Source organism: Haematobia irritans, chromosome 3 (assembly GCF_050003625.1).
Source record: "Haematobia irritans isolate KBUSLIRL chromosome 3, ASM5000362v1, whole genome shotgun sequence".
NCBI classification, from domain to species: Eukaryota; Metazoa; Arthropoda; class Insecta; order Diptera; family Muscidae; genus Haematobia; species Haematobia irritans.
The window spans coordinates 128974270-129001788 of NC_134399.1; the positions used below are offsets into that span (position 1 = coordinate 128974270).

A 27519-nucleotide genomic window follows, 5' to 3' on the forward strand; every position below is an offset into this window, starting at 1 on the left:
GAAATTTTTATATGAAAAACTTCGTTTGCCCATATCTCCTTAAATATGCGTCCTAGAGCGAAAAGGACTTTAATTCGTGACCACCCCCAAAAAATTGAAAAATCCACCCAAAACCTAAAAAAATTTAAATTTTTATAGGAAAAACTTCTTTTGCCCATATCTCCTAAACTAAGCGTCCTAGAGCGAAAAGGACTTTAATTCGTGACCACCCTCAAAAATTTGAAAAATCCACCCAAAACCTAAAAAAATTGAAATTTTTATATGAAAAACTTCTTTTGCCCATATCTCTTTAAATATGCGTCCTAGAGCGAAAAGGACTTTAATTCGTGACCACCTCCAAAAAATTGAAAAATCCACCCAAAACCTAAAAAAATTGAAATTTTTATAGGAAAAACTTCTTTTGCCCATATCTCCTTAAATATGCGTCCTAGAGCGAAAAGGACTTTAATTCGTGACCACCCCCAACAAATTGAAAAATCCACCCAAAACCTAAAAAAATTGAAATTTTTATATGAAAAACTTCTTTTGCCCATATCTCCTTAAATATGCGTCCTAGAGCGAAAAGGACTTTAATTCGTGACCACCCCCAAAAAATTGAAAAATCCACCCAAAACCTAAAAACATTGAAATTTTTGTATGAAAAACTTCTTTTGCCCATATCTCCTTAAATATGCGTCCTAGAGCGAAAAGGACTTTAATTCGTGACCACCCCCAACAAATTGAAAAATCCACCCAAAACCTAAAAAAATGAAATTTTTATATGAAAAACTTCTTTTGCCCATATCTCCTTAAATATGCGTCCTAGAGCGAAAAGGACTTTAATTCGTGACCACCCCCAAAAAATTGAAAAATCCACCCAAAACCTAAAAAAATTAAAATTTTTATAGGAAAAACTTCTTTTGCCCATATCTCCTTAAATATGCGTCCTAGAGCGAAAAGGACTTTAATTCGTGACCACCCTCAAAAAATTGAAAAATCCACCCAAAACCTAAAAAAATTGAAATTTTTATATGAAAAACTTCTTTTGCCCATATCTCCTAAACTAAGCGTCCTAGAGCGAAAAGGACTTTAATTCGTGACCACCCCCAACAAATTGAAAAATCCACCCAAAACCTAAAAAAAATGAAATTTTTATATGAAAAACTTCTTTTGCCCATATCTCTTTAAATATGCGTCCTAGAGCGAAAAGGACTTTAATTCGTGACCACCCTCAAAAAATTGAAAAATCCACCCAACACCTAAAAAAATTTAAATTTTTATATGAAAAACTTCTTTTGCCCATATCTCCTTAAATATGCGTCCTAGATCGAAAAGGACTTTAATTCGTGACCACCCCCAAAAAATTGAAAAATCCACCCAAAACCTAAAAAAATTGAAATTTTTATATGAAAAACTTCTTTTGCCCATATCTCCTTAAATATGCGTCCTAGAGCGAAAAGGACTTTAATTCGTGACCACCCTCAAAAAATTGAAAAATCCACCCAAAACCTAAAAAAATTGAAATTTTTATATGAAAAACTTCTTTTGCCCATATCTCCTTAAATATGCGTCCTAGAGCGAAAAGGACTTTAATTCTTGACCACCCCCAAAAAATTGAAAAATCCACCCAAAACCTAAAAAAATTGAAATTTTTATAGGAAAAACTTCTTTTGCCCATATCTCCTTAAATATGCGTCCTAGAGCGAAAAGGACTTTAATTCGTGACCACCCTCAAAAAATTGAAAAATCCACCCAAAACCTAAAAAAATTGAAATTTTTATATGAAAAACTTCTTTTGCCCATATCTCCTTAAATATGCGTCCTAGAGCGAAAAGGACTTTAATTCGTGACCACCCTCAAAAATTTGAAAAATCCACCCAAAACCTAAAAAAATTGAAATTTTTATATGAAAAACTTCTTTTGCCCATATCTCCTTAAATATGCGTCCTAGAGCGAAAAGGACTTTAATTCGTGACCACCCTCAAAAAATTGAAAAATCCACCTAAAACCTAAAAAAATTGAAATTTTTATATGAAAAACTTCTTTTGCCCATATCTCCTTAAATATGCGTCCTAGAGCGAAAAGGACTTTAATTCGTGACCACCCTCAAAAAATTGAAAAATCCACCCAAAACCTAAAAAAATTGAAATTTTTATATGAAAAACTTCTTTTGCCCATATCTCCTTAAATATGCGTCCTAGAGCGAAAAGGACTTTAATTCGTGACCACCCCCAAAAAATTAAAAAATCCACCCAAAACCCAAAAAAATTTAAATTTTTATATGAAAAACTTCTTTTGCCCATATCTCCTAAACTAAGCGTCCTAGAGCGAAAAGGACTTTAATTCGTGACCACCCTCAAAAAATTGAAAAATCCACCCAAAACCTAAAAAAAATGAAATTTTTTTATGAAAAACTTCTTTTGCCCATATCTCCTTAAATATGCGTCCTAGAGCGAAAAGGACTTTAATTCGTGACCACCCCCAAAAAATTAAAAAATCCACCCAAAACCTAAAAAAATTTAAATTTTTATATGAAAAACTTCTTTTGCCCATATCTCTTTAAATATGCGTCCTAGAGCGAAAAGGACTTTAATTCGTGACCACCCCCAACAAATTGTAAAATCCACCCAAAACCTAAAAAAATTGAAATTTTTATATGAAAAACTTCTTTTGCCCATATCTCCTTAAATATGCGTCCTAGAGCGAAAAGGACTTTAATTCGTGACCACCCCCAAAAAATTGAAAAATCCACCCAAAACCTAAAAAAATTGAAATTTTTATATGAAAAACTTCTTTTGCCCATATCTCCTTAAATATGCGTCCTAGACCGAAAAGGACTTTAATTCGTGACCACCCTCAAAAAATTGAAAAATCCACCTAAAACCTAAAAAAATTTAAATTTTTATATGAAAAACTTCTTTTGCCCATATCTCCTAAACTAAGCGTCCTAGAGCGAAAAGGACTTTAATTCGTGACCACCCCCAAAAAATTGAAAAATCCACCCAAAACCTAAAAAAATTGAAATTTTTATATGAAAAACTTCTTTTGCCCATATCTCCTTAAATATGCGTCCTAGAGCGAAAAGGACTTTAATTCGTGACCACCCCCAAAAAATTAAAAAATCCACCCAAAACCTAAAAAAATTTAAATTTTTATATGAAAAACTTCTTTTGCCCATATCTCCTTAAATATGCGTCCTAGAGCGAAAAGGACTTTAATTCGTGACCACCCCCAAAAAATTGAAAAATCCACCCAAAACCTAAAAAAATTTAAATTTTTGTATGAAAAACTTCTTTTGCCCATATCTCCTTAAATATGCGTCCTAGAGCGAAAATGACTTTAATTCGTGACCACCCTCAAAAAATTGAAAAATCCACCCAAAACCTAAAAAAATTGAAATTTTTATATGAAAAACTTCTTTTGCCCATATCTCCTTAAATATGCGTCCTAGAGCGAAAAGGACTTTAATTCGTGACCACCCCCAACAAATTGAAAAATCCACCCAAAACCTAAAAAAATTGAAATTTTTATAGGAAAAACTTCTTTTGCCCATATCTCCTTAAATATGCGTCCTAGAGCGAAAAGGACTTTAATTCGTGACCACCCCCAACAAATTGAAAAATCCACCCAAAACCTAAAAAAATGAAATTTTTATATGAAAAACTTCTTTTGCCCATATCTCCTTAAATATGCGTCCTAGAGCGAAAAGGACTTTAATTCGTGACCACCCCCAAAAAATTGAAAAATCCACCCAAAACCTAAAAACATTGAAATTTTTGTATGAAAAACTTCTTTTGCCCATATCTCCTTAAATATGCGTCCTAGTGCGAAAAGGACTTTAATTCGTGACCACCCCCAACAAATTAAAAAATCCACCCAAAACCTAAAAAAATGAAATTTTTATATGAAAAACTTCTTTTGCCCATATCTCCTTAAATATGCGTCCTAGAGCGAAAAGGACTTTAATTCGTGACCACCCCCAAAAAATTGAAAAATCCACCCAAAACCTAAAAATATTGAAATTTTTATAGGAAAAACTTCTTTTGCCCATATCTCCTTAAATATGCGTCCTAGAGCGAAAAGGACTTTAATTCGTGACCACCCTCAAAAAATTGAAAAATCCACCCAAAACCTAAAAGAATTGAAATTTTTATATGAAAAACTTCTTTTGCCCATATCTCCTAAACTAAGCGTCCTAGAGCGAAAAGGACTTTAATTCGTGACCACCCCCAACAAATTGAAAAATCCACCCAAAACCTAAAAAAAATGAAATTTTTATATGAAAAACTTCTTTTGCCCATATCTCCTTAAATTTGCGTCCTAGAGCGAAAAGGACTTTAATTCGTGACCACCCCCAAAAAATTGAAAAATCCACCCAAAACCTAAAAAAATTGAAATTTTTATAGGAAAAACTTCTTTTGCCCATATCTCCTTAAATATGCGTCCAAGAGCGAAAAGGACTTTAATTCGTGACCACCCTCAAAAAATTGAAAAATCCACCCAAAACCTAAAAAAATTGAAATTTTTATATGAAAAACTTCTTTTGCCCATATCTCCTAAACTAAGCGTCCTAGAGCGAAAAGGACTTTAATTCGTGACCACCCCCAACAAATTGAAAAATCCACCCAAAACCTAAAAAAAATGAAATTTTTATATGAAAAACTTCTTTTGCCCATATCTCTTTAAATATGCGTCCTAGAGCGAAAAGGACTTTAATTCGTGACCACCCTCAAAAAATTGAAAAATCCACCCAACACCTAAAAAAATTTAAATTTTTATATGAAAAACTTCTTTTGCCCATATCTCCTTAAATATGCGTCCTAGAGCGAAAAGGACTTTAATTCGTGACCACCCTCAAAAAATTGAAAAATCCACCCAAAACCTAAAAAAAATTTAAATTTTTGTATGAAAAACTTCTTTTGCCCATATCTCCTTAAATATGCGTCCTAGAGCGAAAAGGACTTTAATTCGTGTCCACCCCCAAAAAATTGAAAAATCCACATAAAACTTAAAAAAATTGAAATTTTTATATGAAAAACTTATTTTGCTAATATCTCCTTAAATATGCGTCCTAGAGCGAAAAGGACTTTAATTCGTGACCACCCCCAAAAAATTGAAAAATCCACCCAAAACCTAAAAAAATTTAAATTTTTGTATGAAAAACTTCTTTTGCCCATATCTCCTTAAATATGCGTCCTAGAGCGAAAAGGACTTTAATTCGTGACCACACCCAACAAATTGAAAAATCCACCCAAAACCTAAAAAAAATGAAATTTTTATATGAAAAACTTCTTTTGCCCATATCTCCTTAAATATGCGTCCTAGAGCGAAAAGGACTTTAATTCGTGACCACCCTCAAAAAATTGAAAAATCCACCCAAAACCTAAAAAAATTGAAATTTTTATATGAAAAACTTCTTTTGCCCATATCTCCTTAAATATGCGTCCTAGAGCGAAAAGGACTTTAATTCGTGATCACCCTCAAAAAATTGAAAAATCCACCCAAAACCTAAAAAAATTTAAATTTTTGTATGAAAAACTTCTTTTGCCCATATCTCCTTAAATATGCGTCCTAGAGCGAAAAGGACTTTAATTCGTGTCCACCCCCAAAAAATTGAAAAATCCACCCAAAACCTAAAAAAAATGAAATTTTTGTATGAAAAACTTCTTTTGCCCATATCTCCTTAAATATGCGTCCTAGAGCGAAAAGGACTTTAATTCGTGTCCACCCCCAAAAAATTGAAAAATCCACCCAAAACCTAAAAAAATTTAAATTTTTATATGAAAAACTTCTTTTGCCCATATCTCCTTAAAAATGCGTCCTAGAGCGAAAAGGACTTTAATTCGTGACCACCCCCAAAAAATTGAAAAATCCACCCAAAACCTAAAAAAATTTAAATTTTTGTATGAAAAACTTCTTTTGCCCATATCTCCTTAAATATGCGTCCTAGAGCGAAAAGGACTTTAATTCGTGACCACCCTCAAAAAATTGAAAAATCCACCCAAAACCTAAAAAAATTTAAATTTTTATATGAAAAACTTCTTTTGCCCATATCTCCTTAAATATGCGTCCTAGAGCGAAAAGGACTTTAATTCGTGACCACCCCCAAAAAATTGAAAAATCCACCCAAAACCTAAAAAAATTGAAATTTTTATAGGAAAAACTTCTTTTGCCCATATCTCCTAAACTAAGCGTCCTAGAGCGAAAAGGACTTTAATTCGTGACCACCCTCAAAAATTTGAAAAATCCACCCAAAACCTAAAAAAATTGAAATTTTTATATGAAAAACTTCTTTTGCCCATATCTCCTTAAATATGCGTCCAAGAGCGAAAAGGACTTTAATTCGTGACCACCCTCAAAAAATTGAAAAATCCACCCAAAACCTAAAAAAATTGAAATTTTTATATGAAAAACTTCTTTTGCCCATATCTCCTAAACTAAGCGTCCTAGAGCGAAAAGGACTTTAATTCGTGACCACCCCCAACAAATTGAAAAATCCACCCAAAACCTAAAAAAATGAAATTTTTATATGAAAAACTTCTTTTGCCCATATCTCTTTAAATATGCGTCCTAGAGCGAAAAGGACTTTAATTCGTGACCACCCTCAAAAAATTGAAAAATCCACCCAACACCTAAAAAAATTTAAATTTTTATATGAAAAACTTCTTTTGCCCATATCTCCTTAAATATGCGTCCTAGAGCGAAAAGGACTTTAATTCGTGACCACCCTCAAAAAATTGAAAAATCCACCCAAAACCTAAAAAAAATTTAAATTTTTGTATGAAAAACTTCTTTTGCCCATATCTCCTTAAATATGCGTCCTAGAGCGAAAAGGACTTTAATTCGTGTCCACCCCCAAAAAATTGAAAAATCCACATAAAACTTAAAAAAATTGAAATTTTTATATGAAAAACTTATTTTGCTAATATCTCCTTAAATATGCGTCCTAGAGCGAAAAGGACTTTAATTCGTGACCACCCCCAAAAAATTGAAAAATCCACCCAAAACCTAAAAAAATTTAAATTTTTATATGAAAAACTTCTTTTGCCCATATCTCCTTAAATATGCGTCCTAGAGCGAAAAGGACTTTAATTCGTGACCACCCCCAAAAAATTGAAAAATCCACCCAAAACCTAAAAAAATTTAAATTTTTGTATGAAAAACTTCTTTTGCCCATATCTCCTTAAATATGCGTCCTAGAGCGAAAAGGACTTTAATTCGTGACCACACCCAACAAATTGAAAAATCCACCCAAAACCTAAAAAAAATGAAATTTTTATATGAAAAACTTCTTTTGCCCATATCTCCTTAAATATGCGTCCTAGAGCGAAAAGGACTTTAATTCGTGACCACCCTCAAAAAATTGAAAAATCCACCCAAAACCTAAAAAAATTGAAATTTTTATATGAAAATCTTCTTTTGCCCATATCTCCTTAAATATGCGTCCTAGAGCGAAAAGGACTTTAATTCGTGACCACCCTCAAAAAATTGAAAAATCCACCCAAAACCTAAAAAAATTTAAATTTTTGTATGAAAAACTTCTTTTGCCCATATCTCCTTAAATATGCGTCCTAGAGCGAAAAGGACTTTAATTCGTGTCCACCCCCAAAAAATTGAAAAATCCACCCAAAACCTAAAAAAAATGAAATTTTTGTATGAAAAACTTCTTTTGCCCATATCTCCTTAAATATGCGTCCTAGAGCGAAAAGGACTTTAATTCGTGTCCACCCCCAAAAAATTGAAAAATCCACCCAAAACCTAAAAAAATTTAAAATTTTATATGAAAAACTTCTTTTGCCCATATCTCCTTAAATATGCGTCCTAGAGCGAAAAGGACTTTAATTCGTGACCACCCCCAAAAAATTGAAAAATCCACCCAAAACCTAAAAAAATTTAAATTTTTGTATGAAAAACTTCTTTTGCCCATATCTCCTTAAATATGCGTCCTAGAGCGAAAAGGACTTTAATTCGTGACCACCCTCAAAAAATTGAAAAATCCACCCAAAACCTAAAAAAATTGAAATTTTTATATGAAAAACTTCTTTTGCCCATATCTCCTTAAATATGCGTCCTAGAGCGAAAAGGACTTTAATTCGTGACCACCCCCAAAAAATTGAAAAATCCACCCAAAACCTAAAAAAATTGAAAATTTTATAGGAAAAACTTCTTTTGCCCATATCTCCTAAACTAAGCGTCCTAGAGCGAAAAGGACTTTAATTCGTGACCACCCTCAAAAATTTGAAAAATCCACCCAAAACCTAAAAAAATTGAAATTTTTATATGAAAAACTTCTTTTGCCCATATCTCCTTAAATATGCGTCCTAGAGCGAAAAGGACTTTAATTCGTGACCACCCCCAAAAAATTGAAAAATCCACCCAAAACCTAAAAAAATTTAAATTTTTGTATGAAAAACTTCTTTTGCCCATATCTCCTTAAATATGCGTCCTAGAGCGAAAAGGACTTTAATTCGTGACCACACCCAACAAATTGAAAAATCCACCCAAAACCTAAAAAAAATGAAATTTTTATATGAAAAACTTCTTTTGCCCATATCTCCTTAAATATGCGTCCTAGAGCGAAAAGGACTTTAATTCGTGACCACCCTCAAAAAATTGAAAAATCCACCCAAAACCTAAAAAAATTGAAATTTTTATATGAAAAACTTCTTTTGCCCATATCTCCTTAAATATGCGTCCTAGAGCGAAAAGGACTTTAATTCGTGACCACCCCCAAAAAATTGAAAAATCCACCCAAAACCTAAAAAAATTGAAAATTTTATAGGAAAAACTTCTTTTGCCCATATCTCCTAAACTAAGCGTCCTAGAGCGAAAAGGACTTTAATTCGTGACCACCCTCAAAAATTTGAAAAATCCACCCAAAACCTAAAAAAATTGAAATTTTTATATGAAAAACTTCTTTTGCCCATATCTCTTTAAATATGCGTCCTAGAGCGAAAAGGACTTTAATTCGTGACCACCTCCAAAAAATTGAAAAATCCACCCAAAACCTAAAAAAATTGAAATTTTTATAGGAAAAACTTCTTTTGCCCATATCTCCTTAAATATGCGTCCTAGAGCGAAAAGGACTTTAATTCGTGACCACCCCCAACAAATTGAAAAATCCACCCAAAACCTAAAAAAATGAAATTTTTATATGAAAAACTTCTTTTGCCCATATCTCCTTAAATATGCGTCCTAGAGCGAAAAGGACTTTAATTCGTGACCACCCCCAACAAATTGAAAAATCCACCCAAAACCTAAAAAAATTAAAATTTTTATAGGAAAAACTTCTTTTGCCCATATCTCCTTAAATATGCGTCCTAGAGCGAAAAGGACTTTAATTCGTGACCACCCTCAAAAAATTGAAAAATCCACCCAAAACCTAAAAAAATTGAAATTTTTATATGAAAAACTTCTTTTGCCCATATCTCCTAAACTAAGCGTCCTAGAGCGAAAAGGACTTTAATTCGTGACCACCCCCAACAAATTGAAAAATCCACCCAAAACCTAAAAAAAAATGAAATTTTTATATGAAAAACTTCTTTTGCCCATATCTCTTTAAATATGCGTCCTAGAGCGAAAAGGACTTTAATTCGTGACCACCCTCAAAAAATTGAAAAATCCACCCAACACCTAAAAAAATTTAAATTTTTATATGAAAAACTTCTTTTGCCCATATCTCCTTAAATATGCGTCCTAGATCGAAAAGGACTTTAATTCGTGACCACCCCCAAAAAATTGAAAAATCCACCCAAAACCTAAAAAAATTGAAATTTTTATATGAAAAACTTCTTTTGCCCATATCTCCTTAAATATGCGTCCTAGAGCGAAAAGGACTTTAATTCGTGACCACCCTCAAAAAATTGAAAAATCCACCCAAAACCTAAAAAAATTGAAATTTTTATAGGAAAAACTTCTTTTGCCCATATCTCCTTAAATATGCGTCCTAGAGCGAAAAGGACTTTAATTCGTGACCACCCTCAAAAAATTGAAAAATCCACCCAAAACCTAAAAAAATTGAAATTTTTATAGGAAAAACTTCTTTTGCCCATATCTCCTTAAATATGCGTCCTAGAGCGAAAAGGACTTTAATTCGTGACCACCCTCAAAAAATTGAAAAATCCACCCAAAACCTAAAAAAATTGAAATTTTTATATGAAAAACTTCTTTTGCCCATATCTCCTTAAATATGCGTCCTAGAGCGAAAAGGACTTTAATTCGTGACCACCCTCAAAAATTTGAAAAATCCACCCAAAACCTAAAAAAATTGAAATTTTTATATGAAAAACTTCTTTTGCCCATATCTCCTTAAATATGCGTCCTAGAGCGAAAAGGACTTTAATTCGTGACCACCCTCAAAAAATTGAAAAATCCACCTAAAACCTAAAAAAATTGAAATTTTTATATGAAAAACTTCTTTTGCCCATATCTCCTTAAATATGCGTCCTAGAGCGAAAAGGACTTTAATTCGTGACCACCCTCAAAAAATTGAAAAATCCACCCAAAACCTAAAAAAATTGAAATTTTTATATGAAAAACTTCTTTTGCCCATATCTCCTTAAATATGCGTCCTAGAGCGAAAAGGACTTTAATTCGTGTCCACCCCCAAAAAATTGCAAAATCCACCCAAAACCTAAAAAAAATGAAATTTTTGTATGAAAAACTTCTTTTGCCCATATCTCCTTAAATATGCGTCCTAGAGCGAAAAGGACTTTAATTCGTGTCCACCCCCAAAAAATTGAAAAATCCACCCAAAACCTAAAAAAAAATGAAATTTTTATATGAAAAACTTCTTTTGCCCATATCTCCTTAAATATGCGTCCTAGAGCGAAAAGGACTTTAATTCGTGACCACCCCCAAAAAATTGAAAAATCCACCCAAAACCTAAAAAAAATGAAATTTTTATATGAAAAACTTCTTTTGCCCATATCTCCTTAAATATGCGTCCTAGAGCGAAAAGGACTTTAATTCGTGACCACCCCCAAAAAATTAAAAAATCCACCCAAAACCTAAAAAAATTTAAATTTTTATATGAAAAACTTCTTTTGCCCATATCTCCTAAACTAAGCGTCCTAGAGCGAAAAGGACTTTAATTCGTGACCACCCTCAAAAAATTGAAAAATCCACCCAAAACCTAAAAAAAATGAAATTTTTTTATGAAAAACTTCTTTTGCCCATATCTCCTTAAATATGCGTCCTAGAGCGAAAAGGACTTTAATTCGTGACCACCCCCAAAAAATTAAAAAATCCACCCAAAACCTAAAAAAATTTAAATTTTTATATGAAAAACTTCTTTTGCCCATATCTCTTTAAATATGCGTCCTAGAGCGAAAAGGACTTTTATTCGTGACCACCCCCAACAAATTGTAAAATCCACCCAAAACCTAAAAAAATTGAAATTTTTATATGAAAAACTTCTTTTGCCCATATCTCCTTAAATATGCGTCCTAGAGCGAAAAGGACTTTAATTCGTGACCACCCTCAAAAAATTGAAAAATCCACCCAAAACCTAAAAAAATGAAATTTTTATATGAAAAACTTCTTTTGCCCATATCTCCTTAAATATGCGTCCTAGAGCGAAAAGGACTTTAATTCGTGACCACCCCCAAAAAAATTGAAAAATCCACCCAAAACCTAAAAAAATTGAAATTTTTATATGAAAAACTTCTTTTGCCCATATCTCCTTAAATATGCGTCCTAGAGCGAAAAGGACTTTAATTCGTGACCACCCTCAAAAAATTGAAAAATCCACCCAAAACCTAAAAAAATTTAAATTTTTATATGAAAAACTTATTTTGCCCATATCTCCTAAACTAAGCGTCCTAGAGCGAAAAGACTTTAATTCGTGACCACCCTCACAAAATTGAAAAATCCACCCAAAACCTAAAAAAAATGAAATTTTTATATGAAAAACTTCTTTTGCCCATATCTCCTTAAATATGCGTCCTAGAGCGAAAAGGACTTTAATTCGTGACCACCCCCAAAAAATTAAAAAATCCACCCAAAACCTAAAAAAATTGAAATTTTTATATGAAAAACTTCTTTTGCCCATATCTCCTTAAATATGCGTCCTAGAGCGAAAAGGACTTTAATTCGTGACCACCCCCAAAAAATTGAAAAATCCACCCAAAACCTAAAAAAATTGAAATTTTTATATGAAAAACTTCTTTTGCCCATATCTCCTTAAATATGCGTCCTAGAGCGAAAAGGACTTTAATTCGTGACCACCCCCAAAAAATTGAAAATTCCACCCAAAACCTAAAAAAATTGAAATTTTTATATGAAAAACTTCTTTTGCCCATATCTCCTTAAATATGCGTCCTAGAGCGAAAAGGACTTTAATTCGTGACCACCCTCAAAAAATTGAAAAATCCACACAAAACCTAAAAAAATTGAAATTTTTATATGAAAAACTTCTTTTGCCCATATCTCCTTGAATATGCGTCCTAGAGCGAAAAGGACTTTAATTCGTGACCACCCCCAAAAAATTGAAAAATCCACCCAAAACCTAAAAAAATTGAAATTTTTATAGGAAAAACTTCTTTTGCCCATATCTCCTAAACTAAGCGTCCTAGAGCGAAAAGGACTTTAATTCGTGACCACCCCCAACAAATTGAAAAATCCACCCAAAACCTAAAAAAAATGAAATTTTTATATGAAAAACTTCTTTTGCCCATATCTCCTTAAATATGCGTCCTAGAGCGAAAAGGACTTTAATTCGTGACCACCCTCAAAAAATTGAAAAATCCACCCAAAACCTAAAAAAATTGAAATTTTTATATGAAAAACTTCTTTTGCCCATATCTCCTTAAATATGCGTCCTAGAGCGAAAAGGACTTCAATTCGTGACCACCCCCAAAAAATTGAAAAATCCACCCAAAACCTAAAAAAAATGAAATTTTTATATGAAAAACTTCTTTTGCCCATATCTCCTTAAATATGCGTCCTAGAGCGAAAAGGACTTTAATTCGTGACCACCCCCAAAAAATTGAAACATCCACCCAAAACCTAAAAAAATTGAAAGTTTTATAGGAAAAACTTCTTTTGCCCATATCTCCTTAAATATGCGTCCTAGAGCGAAAAGGACTTTAATTCGTGACCACCCCCAAAAAATTAAAAAATCCACCCAAAACCTAAAAAAATTTAAATTTTTATATGAAAAACTTCTTTTGCCCATATCTCCTAAACTAAGCGTCCTAGAGCGAAAAGGACTTTAATTCGTGACCACCCTCAAAAAATTGAAAAATCCACCCAAAACCTAAAAAAATTGAAATTTTTATATGAAAAACTTCTTTTGCCCATATCTCCTAAACTAAGCGTCCTAGAGCGAAAAGGACTTTTATTCGTGACCACCCCCAAAAAATTGAAAAATCCACCCAAAACCTAAAAAAATTGAAATTTTTATATGAAAAACTTCTTTTGCCCATATCTCCTAAACTAAGCGTCCTAGAGCGAAAAGGACTTTAATTCGTGACCACCCCCAACAAATTGAAAAATCCACCCAAAACCTAAAAAAAATGAAATTTTTATATGAAAAACTTCTTTTGCCCATATCTCCTTAAATATGCGTCCTAGAGCGAAAAGGACTTTAATTCGTGACCACCCTCAAAAAATTGAAAAATCCACCCAAAACCTAAAAAAATTGAAATTTTTATATGCAAAACTTCTTTTGCCCATATCTCCTTAAATATGCGTCCTAGAGCGAAAAGGACTTTAATTCGTGACCACCCTCAAAAAATTGAAAAATCCACCCAAAACCTAAAAAAATTTAAATTTTTATATGAAAAACTTCTTTTGCCCATATCTCCTAAACTAAGCGTCCTAGAGCGATAAGGACTTTAATTCGTGACCACCCTCAAAAAATTGAAAAATCCACCCAAAACCTAAAAAAATTGAAATTTTTATATGAAAAACTTCTTTTGCCCATATCTCCTAAACTAAGCGTCCTAGAGCGAAAAGGACTTTAATTCGTGACCACCCCCAACAAATTGAAAAATCCACCCAAAACCTAAAAGAAATGAAATTTTTATATGAAAAACTTCTTTTGCCCATATCTCCTTAAATATGCGTCCTAGAGCGAAAAGGACTTTAATTCGTGACCACCCCCAAAAAATTGAAAAATCCACCCAAAACCTAAAAAAATTGAAATTTTTGTATGAAAAACTTCTTTTGCCCATATCTCCTAAACTAAGCGTCCTAGAGCGAAAAGGACTTTAATTCGTGACCACCCTCAAAAAATTGAAAAATCCACCCAAAACCTAAAAAAATTGAAATTTTTATATGAAAAACTTCTTTTGCCCATATCTCCTTAAATATGCGTCCTAGAGCGAAAAGGACTTTAATTCGTGACCACCCCCAAAAAATTGAAAAATCCACCCAAAACCTAAAAAAAATGAAATTTTTATATGAAAAACTTCTTTTGCCCATATCTCCTTAAATATGCGTCCTAGAGCGAAAAGGACTTTAATTCGTGACCACCCTCAAAAATTTGAAAAATCCACCCAAAACTTAAAAAAATTGAAATTTTTATATGAAAAACTTATTTTGCTAATATCTCCTTAAATATGCGTCCTAGAGCGAAAAGGACTTTAATTCGTGACCACCCCCAAAAAATTGAAAAATCCACCCAAAACCTAAAAAAATTGAAATTTTTATAGGAAACACTTCTTTTGCCCATATCTCCTTAAATATGCGTCCTAGAGCGAAAAGGACTTTAATTCGTGACCACCCTCAAAAAATTGAAAAATTCACCCAAAACCTAAAAAAATTGAAATTTTTATATGAAAAACTTCTTTTGCCCATATCTCCTTGAATATGCGTCCTAGAGCGAAAAGGACTTTAATTCGTGACCACCCCCAAAAAATTGAAAAATCCACCCAAAACCTAAAAAAAATGAAATTTTTATATGAAAAACTTCTTTTGCCCATATCTCCTTAAATATGCGTCCTAGAGCGAAAAGGACTTTAATTCGTGACCACCCTCAAAAAATTGAAAAATCCACCCAAAACCTAAAAAAATTGAAATTTTTATATGGAAAACTTCTTTTGCCCATATCTCCTTAAATATGCGTCCTAGAGCGAAAAGGACTTTAATTCGTGACCACCCTCAAAAAATTGAAAAATCCACCCAAAACCTAAAAAAATTGATATTTTTATAGGAAAAACTTCTTTTGCCCATATCTCCTTAAATATGCGTCCTAGAGCGAAAAGGACTTTAATTCGTGACCACCCTCAAAAAATTGAAAAATCCACCCAAAACCTAAAAAAATTGAAATTTTTATAGGAAAAACTTCTTTTGCCCATATCTCCTAAACTAAGCGTCCTAGAGCGAAAAGGACTTTAATTCGTGACCACCCTCAAAAAATTGAAAAATCCACCCAAAACCTAAAAAAATTGAAATTTTTATATTAAAAACTTCTTTTGCCCATATCTCCTAAACTAAGCGTCCTAGAGCGAAAAGGACTTTAATTCGTGACCACCCTCAAAAAATTGAAAAATCCACCCAAAACCTAAAAAAATTGAAATTTTTATATGAAAAACTTCTTTTGCCCATATCTCCTAAACTAAGCGTCCTAGAGCGAAAAGGACTTTAATTCGTGACCACCCCCAAAAAATTGAAAAATCCACCCAAAACCTAAAAAAATTGAAATTTTTATAGGAAAAACTTCTTTTGCCCATATCTCCTTAAATATGCGTCCTAGAGCGAAAAGGACTTTAATTCGTGACCACCCTCAAAAATTTGAAAAATCCACCCAAAACCTAAAAAAATTGAAATTTTTATATGAAAAACTTCTTTTGCCCATATCTCCTTAAATATGCGTCCTAGAGCGAAAAGGACTTTAATTCGTGACCACCCTCAAAAAATTGAAAAATCCACCCAAAACCTAAAAAAATTGAAATTTTTATATGAAAAACTTCTTTTGCCCATATCTCCTTAAATATGCGTCCTAGAGCGAAAAGGACTTTAATTCATGACCACCCTCAAAAAATTGAAAAATCCACCCAAAACCTAAAAAAATTGAAATTTTTATATGAAAAACTTCTTTTTCCCATTGGACAAACTTCACGTTTGTCCAAATTATTATGAATTTATTACTATTTACTTATGATTTTCTTTTATGAATTTTTAATGAATTTCAATGAATTACTCTTTAATGAATTGCATTTTTGGATTAATGAATTATGAATTAAATTGTACTCTCTATTTTGCTTTGAATTATAAATGTGAATTATTTTGAATAACTTTAAGTAAAATCTTACTAAATTATTATCGATAAAAATCTATTGTGAATTTTTCCTAAATGAATTTAGTACTCTAAGCTCTCATCGGTTTAAGACGCTTTCTTTTGTATTCACTTTCCCTCCAACTTTCAAACGGTGAGCATCAAAACCCATTTCTCCTCTCCTTTACTTTCTTCTATATTTTAAATAAACCATTGTATTACCATCTAAACTAAAACATTCCTGTGTTATCATTTATTTTCTTTCCGGTGGTTACTTCCTCATAACATTGTTGATTGTTTCTCATTGCTCTGAGAAATAATCAACAAAACCCGCTCATACAGTCCATTTGCTTTCTACAGGGGTATTTCACCAAACAACAAATCACCTGGTTGCTCCACTTCTCTGCATTGAAATCCCCCCACCCCTTTCATGGTCCTCCGTAGCCGTTCACTGGTAACTACACCATAAAATCCACAAACATCAACATTAACATCACAATCCACAACACTAAGGTAATCCCCCATCTCTTTACCATAGTTAGTTGTGTGAAACCGCCGGTAAGTGATACAAATCACAAAACGAACGTATGCAAACACAAAAAATCGGGAGTGATCGGTAGTGAAACGCGAAAAAAACATTATAAAAAGGTAAAAAAAATTATTAAAACGTTTAAAAAAGTGTTAAAAGTCAATTAAAAACAGTAAAAAATAAGAAAAGTGTCCGATAAAATTTGTAAAAATTATATAAAAGTGAAGAAAATAAGGTTTAAGTCCCAAAAAGTATAAAATATATTGGTAAAAGTTAGAATAAAATCGTTAAAAGCCTGTCAAACTTCAAATAATTCCCCAAAACTTTGCTAAACTCCCATAAAAATTTATTTCCAATCCGCCAAAACATAATAAAAGAAGCAATATTCCCTATATCGGTCGAAAAAATTGTGTTTGCAAACGGTTGTTTGTATGTATGTATGTATATGTCCCAATATCTCTAAAAATTTGAAGTGCAAAAGTGCGAATTTTCTTATTATATTTGTGCAAAGGAAAAAAAGTGAAAATCCTGTAATTTCCCTGGTTGTCCGTCCGTTTAACGGTACCAAAACAGTTATTTCTGAGAAAAAATCGTCCAAAAAATTTGCAAAGTGAAGGTCAAAGCGGTCAAAGAATTTAATATTTATGCGTATGTCTCTATTAATGTATGTTTGTTTGTATATCATGTCAACATATGCATAAACGAAGTTCAGTGACTTTGCAATGTAAATGTAAAAGCAAATAAAAGAATAACAAGAAGAAGAATTTCCCCTTTTGCTTTGCAAATAAATTCATTGCTATTTACTTTGTGAACATAGAATTCCGAAAGCAGTGAAATTGTGAATAAAAAAAAAAACAGTTCCACCATTATCCACCATCAAATAAACAGGTATTTCTATTATTATTTTTTTTTTCCTTTCATTTCGTTTATTTCCATCAATTCTCTTGGTTGATCTCATCAATACATTCCACAATAACAATGTACATATGATCATATGACAATCATTGTTGTTTAGTGTGTTGCCATATTAATCCCACTAACATAATAAAAAGGTGTGAAATTGACTTGAATTCAAGCAATTGGAATTAAAGGCGTATTGCATGATAATCACCATTTTCAAATATGTTACCGAAAGTAAAATAGAAGACAATACACCGGTTTGATCGTATTACACATTCAATTTCACATACACACATTACATACAATTGCACAATCATCTCTATATAATCGCACAAGCACTAATCCCATTTGCACTTTATTAATTTTTACAAATCATGAATATATATTAACATACACCGAAATTAAAATCAATATATCATTTATTTATATTATTTATTTATGGAAAAATTTATTTGAGTGTCTAATATACGGTACATGCGAAAATTTTAATGCATACACAGAGAGAAAAATTAATCAAATCCCAATAATATTGAAACGAATACCCAAAAGAATACAAACACATACAGCCATTTGTGGTACATTTAATTTTGCACAACAATTCATCACCATAAACATTTCAACAATACACGTGGAAGAATTCTTTACACTGTGAAAAATTTTTCTGTCGTTTAATTAAATACACTTGGAAAATCGCCATTTTCGTTTAAATGCAATTATCAAAATATCATAAAATAAAACTATTGGTCCAAGTACACTTGGGAAAAAATATATAGAAAGAATTAAATTTCTGCCCAAATTACACTTAGAAAAAATACTAATTTGAAAAAAAAAACACGCGTAAAATTTAAGTTTGATCGAAATATTCTAAAAATTAATTATTTGCATCAAAATAGAATTTAAAGGAATATTATAAAAGGGAAGTAATTAAATAATTTGATCGAATTACACTGAAAAAAATATATATAAAAATTTAAAAATCCGAAATACATTAAAAAAAAAATATTATAAAGTCAATAATTTGGATTAAAACTACACACAAACCAATTTTGCAAAGCCAGATTAAAATACACTCAAAAAATTACAAGATTTTGATAAAATTACACTCAAAAAAAAAGTTTGCTAAATTTGATTAAATTCACTTACAAATATCAAGTTTGATAAAAGTGCACTCTACAAAAATTAAATACAATTAAAAAATCTAAAATTCACTGAAAAACTAAGACATTTTTCAAACAATACACTCAAAAAAAAATCTGATTAATAATATTGAATAAATAAACTTAATAAATTGATTTTTTTAATTAAAATACAATAAACGCAAATTATTAAAAAAAAATACAAAGAAATGAAAATTCTCTAATTTTATCAAAGTACACTGCGAAAAAGTAATTTTGATCAAAAAGCAAAATTCTCTAATTTTCATCAAAATATATTAAAAAATCCAAAGTTTATTAAAATCTCTAATTTCGATCAAATACACTCAACAAAATATTTTCGAATTTTGATCTGAATGCATTAAAAATATTTGTAATTTCGATCATATCTCTCGTTTAAAATATAAAAATTGCTTATTATTATTATTAATTTTGGTTTGCACACAAAATCCAAAATTTTATTAAAATATTTACATTATTTGTCAAAATACGCGTAAAATCAAAATTGGCTACGAAAAAAAATTGAAACATACCCAGTACACTTTAAAAAATTTTCTTCGGTATCATCATAACACACTGCAGAGAAAATTCAATTTCAATCTGAATTACACTGAAGAAAATAACTCTCGATTTAATTAAGTACATTACGGAAAATTATTCAAAATTACGACACTCAGAAAAATTTTTCCTTTGTCACCCAAAATATACACTGATCAAATCAACGATTGCAACTACACTCAAAACCAACATCAACGTATGGTTTATGTATAACTCACCAAAATAACAGGTAAATTGTGTAAAGTGAACATACAACGAATATTATTTGAAATCAAAACTAGCGGCTTATATGGAAAATTGTGAACATTTATCGCAATTTCCGAATCCGAACAATAACTACATCTCTGCTCATATGTTTAAAAAGTCGAAAATATCATCGCAAAACCTAGTTGGATGATAAAACACATTTTTATCGCTATAAAATATAACATTTACATCTCTGCTTATACGATTAAAAAGTGAAATCTAACTGAAATCTAATCTCAATGCCGAGTTGGCTTGTAAAACATAATTTTCTCGCTCTGTAAAATTAACATCTCTTGCTCTGTGAGCTGTATTATTATATTTGTCTATTGTGCTATATCGAAATTTGAAGAAATTTTTTAACTTTATTAAGGATATATGATTTTTTCGAAGACACTCAAGAAAGTCGTATTTCTTTTGAATTGGTTCAATATATTTCTCGTTGAAACTTAAATTTCTCGCTCTGTGAAGCTTACTATTATATGGCCTGTTGTGCTTACAAGAGTATTTGGAGGAATTGTTGAACTTTCTTGGAGACATATGATTTTTTTCTATTCTAATGAATTTTAGAAAGTCATAGTTCATTTGAATGAGTTCAATATATTTCGCTAAAATCGAACTTTACTGTGAAACACTCTCAATGAAATTTGATAACATCTTCTCTCCTCAATGAAAGATAAAACTTTGTTTTTTATGAAAATCATCTATTTCTGTTGAAAATTTGGTTTGAATCAATTTTTATCGAAATCGAATTCGTCAATTTCGTCACATTCTATATAAAATAGAACATCTCGGTATTTGTGGGAACAAAATTAAATTTTTTTCAATTACATTTCATGAACTGCAATCAATTAAAATTGATTCATTACATTTCTTTGCATATTTAACTCATCAGTTATTCTCTTGAACAAGTAAACTACTATATTTTCGCAACATTTGCAAACACCGCTAATTAGTTTATTGGTTCAGGGGATACATTTTCTCATTAAACGCGAATAAACGGTTGGAGGTCACCCGCAAAACTTCACATTTACATTTCATATACGTAAACATTTTGGTTCTCACTGAGTATCAACGATTCTGTTTTATTCCATCGATAAATCCCGCAGATTCGATTTTCCCGACTAAGTCGACGGATTTTAATAACGATATAATTTGATTTGTTACCGATATGAATCCTACAAATAATCCTAGTGACCCTTCATCTGGACATTCTGGATCCAGCGGTTCTTCAAATATCAAAGCGGCGGGAACTGCATCTCCTGCTTACGACAGATTTCTCTTCGATTGTGAATATTTGATACTTTTCTGTACACAATTCGAACAGTGTGATATCGGAGACCAAACGGACTCTGTATTGGAAGTCAAATTGGAAGACTTGGAAAAAAGATGGCAACAACTTCAAACTTCGTACCAAACTATAATGCTATCTCCAAGCTCTACTGATCCAAAGGACATTAAAGCTAATGCTAAGATAAATTTCAATGCCAGTTCAGAGGCATATTATACCGCAAGGTCTCAAATTTTAGATATTCTAAGAATATCTGGAGGCCATACACGACAACAAGCCAGACATAGTCTAATTCCCGAATATGTTCCGCAGAATCGAAATCCTGTTCCAATCTCCTCTCATGAGTCGAACGACAGCTATATTAAAGTCCCTCCTTGTGATACCGAGGTGTTTAAAGGTGGTTACGAGGAGTGGCCCTCGTTCCGTGACATGTTCACGGCAGTTTATGTCAATCATCCGAAATTAACCCCCGCTCAAAAACTTTACCATTTACGCAATAAGACCAGAGGCCCAGCTGGAGCAATTGTCAAGCGTTATACTTTATGCAATGAGAATTTCTCTTTGGCGTGGGACGCGCTCAAGTCTCGCTATGAGAATAAACGAGTTTTGGTCGACAATCAATTAAAAATTCTCTTTAATATACCCGTTGCATCTGTAGAGAACAGTGAATCAATTCAAAGGATTCAATCTACAGTTAATGATTGTTTATGTACACTTCGAACGCTCGATGTCGACGTAAGTGGTTGGGATCCAATTCTCATTTATTTAATTTCTACTAAATTACCCGATGAGACTCTTTCTCTATGGGAACAATCCCTTAGATCTCATCGAGAATTGCCAACATGGAACCAACTTGATGAATTTTTGATAAATAGATTCGAAGTAGTTGAACGCATATCAAGTATTCGATACACCAAGCAGCAACATACCAACTCATCTCAAATCTCCAATAAAACTGATCATACCATTAAAGGCTCATCTCAGGGCTCTGGCAAGATTCAAACGTATCATTCTCAAGAAAAACTTGCATCTACATGCATTCTTTGTGAAACAAATCATACTTTGCGAGTTTGTCCGAAGTTCCGACAACTTACCGCACAACAACGTGTAGATGTGGTATACAAACATAAAATTTGCAGTAATTGTCTTTCATCATCTCACCTCAAAACGAACTGCAAAAGCATTAACACTTGTATTATTTGTCATAAATCCCATCACAGTTTGCTTCATCTCAGAAATAATTACAATGAGAATAAAAACCGAGGTCCTGTAAACAATGAATCTATAAATGAAAGCCAGAATCATCAAAAGCCCACTAAAAATGTTACAAATCAATTGCCGTTAGATGAAGGTCCCTCTTCGTCAAGGCAAATTAATTCCTCACACATTCAAGCAAATTTTGCTTCAAATAATGATATGATTTTGCTTCGAACTGCTTTAGTGCAGATTGAACACATGGGAGAATTTTTCACGGTCAGAGCTCTAATAGATCCGGGCTCTCAACGAACTTTTATTTCTCAGCGAATCCAGAACCTATTACAGCTTCCAACAATTAAGGCCAACTTTGAGATATCAGGAATTGGAGGTCAAATTCAGAAATCTGACAAGCTATGCCAGATGGTTATAGTTTCGAAAAACCGAGACATTCGTTTTAGCGTATCTGCTATTGTATTACCAAATGTAACCAAGAAACTTCCTACTGTTTCATTCGAAATTCCGAATCCTTCTGAATTAAACGATCTCGAGTTGGCGGATCCACATTTTAATAAGTCTTCCCATATTGATTTGGTTCTTGGAAACGATTCTGAACGTTTCATTAACATTGACGGAATCAAAAAGAATATATGTGGAGAAACCTCTGCGTATAATACAATATTCGGTTGGGTACTTAGTGGTCCAATGCGGACTGAAACTATATTATCATTCTCTGTAAATGTTCTCGAATCCGAAGGGACTGCTCTCAGCGATTTGTTGAGAAAATTTTGGGAACAGGAAGAAGTACCAACCTCCCATCTCGTCTCAGCTGCTGATGCGTTCTGTGAGGAATTTTATAAAAAAACTACTACTCGAATTTCAAATGGTCGTTACATGGTGAGACTTCCTTTTAGGGAAGAGTTTTCTCAATCAATGTACTTGGGCTCATCGAGATTTATTGCTATGGCACAATATAATCATATGGAACGCAATTTATCCAAGAATTCTGAATTAAGAACTCAATACAATGAAGTTCTCAACGAGTACATTGAACTTGACCACGCAGAAGAGACATCGTCTCGTGAAATATGTTCCGATGGCAAGTTTAACTCATTTTATTTACCACACCATGCGGTGATACGACCCGAACACAAGTCGACAAAAGTTCGAATCGTCTTTAATGCATCACGGAAAACAAAGTCAGGTTTCTCCCTGAATGATGTATTGCATACGGGTCCGACTTTACAATCTGATCTCACCTCTATAATTTTGAATTGGCGAAAATATCAATACGTTTTCTGCGGTGATATTCAGAAAATGTATAGACAAATTCTTTTACACCCGCATGACAGACCCTACCAACGTATTTTATTGCGGGGTTCTACAGATGGTCCTATCAAAGACTATCAACTTAAAACTGTCACTTTTGGCATCAACTGTGCCCCTTTTCTCGCTATACGCACTCTATTGCAATTAGCATCTGAGTATGAAGGAAAATATCCCAGAGTTGCGGAGATTCTTAGGCGGGAGACATATGTTGATGACATTTTGTCGGGAGGTTTCTCAATGGAAGAAGCCCTGAAGGCACAAGCTGAATTAATTGAAGTTTTAACTCAAGCAGGATTTCCTCTCAAGAAAATAATAGCAAATGACCCGGAATTACTTTCTCACATCCCATCTCAAGATTTATACGATTCAGACTTCTTGCGGTTTCATGAATCAAGTTCAACAAAAACTTTAGGAGTGAAATGGAATGCTTTATCCGATTCATTCACATATTCATTGAAACCCTTTGAATGTAATCAATTGATGACAAAGCGCATGGTATTATCGGCTATTGCGCAATTATTTGATCCTGCGGGGTGGATAGCTCCAGTCATCATCAGATCCAAAATCTTAATGCAGCAGTTATGGCTCGAAGGTATTGGATGGGATGACAACCTTAGCCCAGAATCTCAATCAACCTGGGAGAGGCTGGTGTCTGATCTTTCTCACGTAAATTCCATTACTATACCAAGATGGTTACAATACTGTCCAAGTGACAAACTAGAGATTCACGGTTTCTCAGATGCGTCTCAGGCCGCATATTGTGCATGCGTTTATATTCGCTGCCAAACTCAAAAATTTGTCGTCTTCTCTAATCTGCTTGTTGCTAAAAGTAAAGTTGCACCGCTTAAACCAGTTTGTTTACCGAGATTGGAATTGAATGGCGCATATCTTTTAGCGAAGCTGGTTAAATACGTTGTCTCAACATTAAACTTTAAATTCAGTGCCATAACATTATGGACAGATTCTTCCATAGTACTGGGATGGCTTTCGAAACCCCCTTGGTCTTGGGAGACATATGTGGCGAATCGGACCGCTCAGATTCACGATCTGGTTCCGGAAGGTATTTGGCGTCATGTTCCCACGCATGATAACCCAGCCGATTTAGGCACTAGGGGCTGCCGGCCCCAAGATTTGGTTGATAATTCTTTATGGTTTAATGGTCCGAACTGGTTGACTAGGCCACACACAGCCTGGCCAGAAAATAATCCCCTTGTGGCTCCGGAGATCGGAAAACGTACAACCGTTCACACATATCATGATGCGATTGAGGAGCCAGACATCTTACTCAGATTTTCGTCCTATACTCGTGCATTACGAGTAATATCATATATGTTTAGATTTTACAACAATTGTCTCAGTCGAATTAAATCGAGATCGAGACTTTCGCAACCATTTCTTACGCAACATGAGGTGAAATTGGTGAAATTTCGTCTAATCACATTATCTCAGAGTAAATTTTACCCAGTTGAATATAACAATCTCCTTCAGTCTAAATTAATAGAAAATAAGAGCACATTGAAGTGTTTGAATCCTTTTCTTGATCAAGAGAATATTATGCGAGTGAATGGAAGGCTGGCTGATTCATCTCTGTCGTACAACGAACGCTACCCTATAATTCTTCCGGGGAATTCTCGTCTCTGTTTTTTATATTTGTCACACTTACACCAGGTGCTGGCACACGCTGATTGTACCCTAATGTGTAGGATGGTACAAACAGAATTTTATATCTCACGTCTGAAACCAAGAGTGAAAAGTATCATACATAAATGTAAAACATGCATCATATTTAAACAGAAATCATGCAGCCAAATAATGGCTCCTCTTCCACCCTTGAGATGTACTCTTTCTCCTCCCTTTCATATAACAGGCATTGATTTTGCAGGGCCTTTTGAACTAAAAAGTTCCACATTGCGAAGATCTCCTATCATAAAAGGCTACGTCTCAATTTTTGTCTGTTTCGCGACTAAAGCTATCCATTTGGAGCCTTGCTCGGAACTCTCATCACTGGCATTTGAAGCCGCATTCACACGATTCGTCGGGAGGCGGGGGCTACCCCAAAGGGTTGTTTCCGATAATGGGAGAAATTTTATTGGGGCTAGTCGGAAAATGCTGAAAGAATTCGCCAGCTTTGTTAAAACGACAGCTCACGATATCTCTCAGAAATATTCAGCTCATGGCTTCGAATGGCAATTTATTCCACCCCACGCACCCCATATGGGAGGACTGTGGGAATCGGCGGTCAAAAGCTTTAAGCATCATTTTAAGCGCATTGCTGGAGCACACCGATTCACATTTGAACAATTTGCAACAATTCTCGCACGAATAGAGGGAATTCTCAATTCACGACCGATCTCAGCAATCTCAGAGGATCCCTCAGATTTGTTGGCACTGACACCAGGTCATTTTTTAAAAGGGTCACCGATCATGTCCTTCCCAGAAACACCAGCACAGAATATTTCACTAGTTAATAGATGGACGAAGTTGAAAGCTCTTCACCACCAATTTGCCATAAGGTGGAAAGAGGACTACCTCAAAACTCTACATAAACGATATAAATGGAAAAACTCTTCCCCGAATTTAAAGATAGGTGATCTCGTTGCAGTAATGGATGATCTGCTTCCACCTAACGACTGGCGTTTAGGTCGAATTGTTGATACTCACCGTGGTTCCGATGATAATATACGGGTGGCGGATGTTAGAATCGCATCCGGGATAATCACACGACCAATTGTTAAATTATGCTACTTACCACTTCTAGATCAAACTCCTTCCGACTCATCCACCTAACATTAGAACCTCTCATGATCATTACTTTTCCCAACTTTTTCTTTCCCGCTCCATTTCCATTTCCTACACTAAAGTCATATCCCATTACAGATCCTTTCATCCCAAAATGTCGTATCATCGGGTTTATGAATGCGCCATTTGCAAGGAAAGGCACTCTTTGCGTGACTGTCCTATTTTTATTATGATGACGGTAGCGGATAGACGGGTTACAGTACGCAATCACAAGTACTGTATGAACTGCCTCGCGAAAAGCCACACTGTTGAGAACTGCCACTCTTCGCAAACGTGCCGAAAGTGCGGTTACCAGCACCATACGATGCTTCACCCTCAGATCTCCTTGACTCCTACAGCCACGACTCCATCCTGCTTCACCCCGAGAACGACCACTAGAAGACCCAACACCACTCCGCAAACCAATGCATCTGCACGACGACGGCCGACAGTAACTCGTACTGTAAGGACTACAAGACGAACGATGAAGAAGAATCCGATAGCCCAGCAACCTGCCTCGTCGACCCGGAGGCCAACGAAACCAAACCGAGCCAATAAGAAGAATAAGAAGCGTCCAGCAAAAGCAAAACTGAACCAGCAGGTGCTCGCAGAAGCCATCAAGTCCTTAGCCACGGTCCTATGCCAACCAGATTTTGCGTAAGAGCAAGGCCGGGGGCATGGACAAACTTCACGTTTGTCCAAATTATTATGAATTTATTACTATTTACTTATGATTTTCTTTTATGAATTTTTAATGAATTTCAATGAATTACTCTTTAATGAATTGCATTTTTGGATTAATGAATTATGAATTAAATTGTACTCTCTATTTTGCTTTGAATTATAAATGTGAATTATTTTGAATAACTTTAAGTAAAATCTTACTAAATTATTATCGATAAAAATCTATTGTGAATTTTTCCTAAATGAATTTAGTACTCTAAGCTCTCATCGGTTTAAGACGCTTTCTTTTGTATTCACTTTCCCTCCAACTTTCAAACGGTGAGCATCAAAACCCATTTCTCCTCTCCTTTACTTTCTTCTATATTTTAAATAAACCATTGTATTACCATCTAAACTAAAACATTCCTGTGTTATCATTTATTTTCTTTCCGGTGGTTACTTCCTCATAACATTGTTGATTGTTTCTCATTGCTCTGAGAAATAATCAACAAAACCCGCTCATACAGTCCATTTGCTTTCTACAGGGGTATTTCACCAAACAACAAATCACCTGGTTGCTCCACTTCTCTGCATTGAAATCCCCCCACCCCTTTCACCCATATCTCCTAAACTAAGCGTCCTAGAGCGAAAAGGACTTTAATTCGTGACCACCCCCAAC

General features: G+C 33.6%; 2 protein-coding genes across 2 annotated transcripts; both read left to right on the forward strand.

The window, feature by feature from the left end:
* The first annotated feature begins 16207 nt into the window (after positions 1-16207).
* LOC142229774 (uncharacterized) lies at positions 16208-27261 on the forward strand. The gene is made up of 2 exons (XM_075300352.1): positions 16208-16714; positions 26277-27261. Exon 2 carries the CDS (start codon positions 26293-26295, stop codon positions 26836-26838), a length of 546 nt encoding a protein of 181 aa, XP_075156467.1. The 5' UTR covers positions 16208-16714; positions 26277-26292; the 3' UTR covers positions 26839-27261.
* On the forward strand, positions 20757-26186 carry LOC142231182 (uncharacterized). Its single transcript, XM_075301800.1, has one exon. The coding sequence runs from the start codon at positions 20757-20759 to the stop codon at positions 26184-26186; it is 5430 nt and encodes a 1809-aa protein (XP_075157915.1).
* Positions 27262-27519: the final 258 nt, after the last annotated feature.

Excerpts from the sequence above, each read along its gene's own strand:
- LOC142231182 (XM_075301800.1), top strand. The coding sequence starts at position 20,757 with ATGAATCCTACAAATAATCCTAGTGACCCTTCATCTGGACATTCTGGA.
- LOC142229774 (XM_075300352.1), top strand. The coding sequence starts at position 26,293 with ATGTCGTATCATCGGGTTTATGAATGCGCCATTTGCAAGGAAAGGCAC.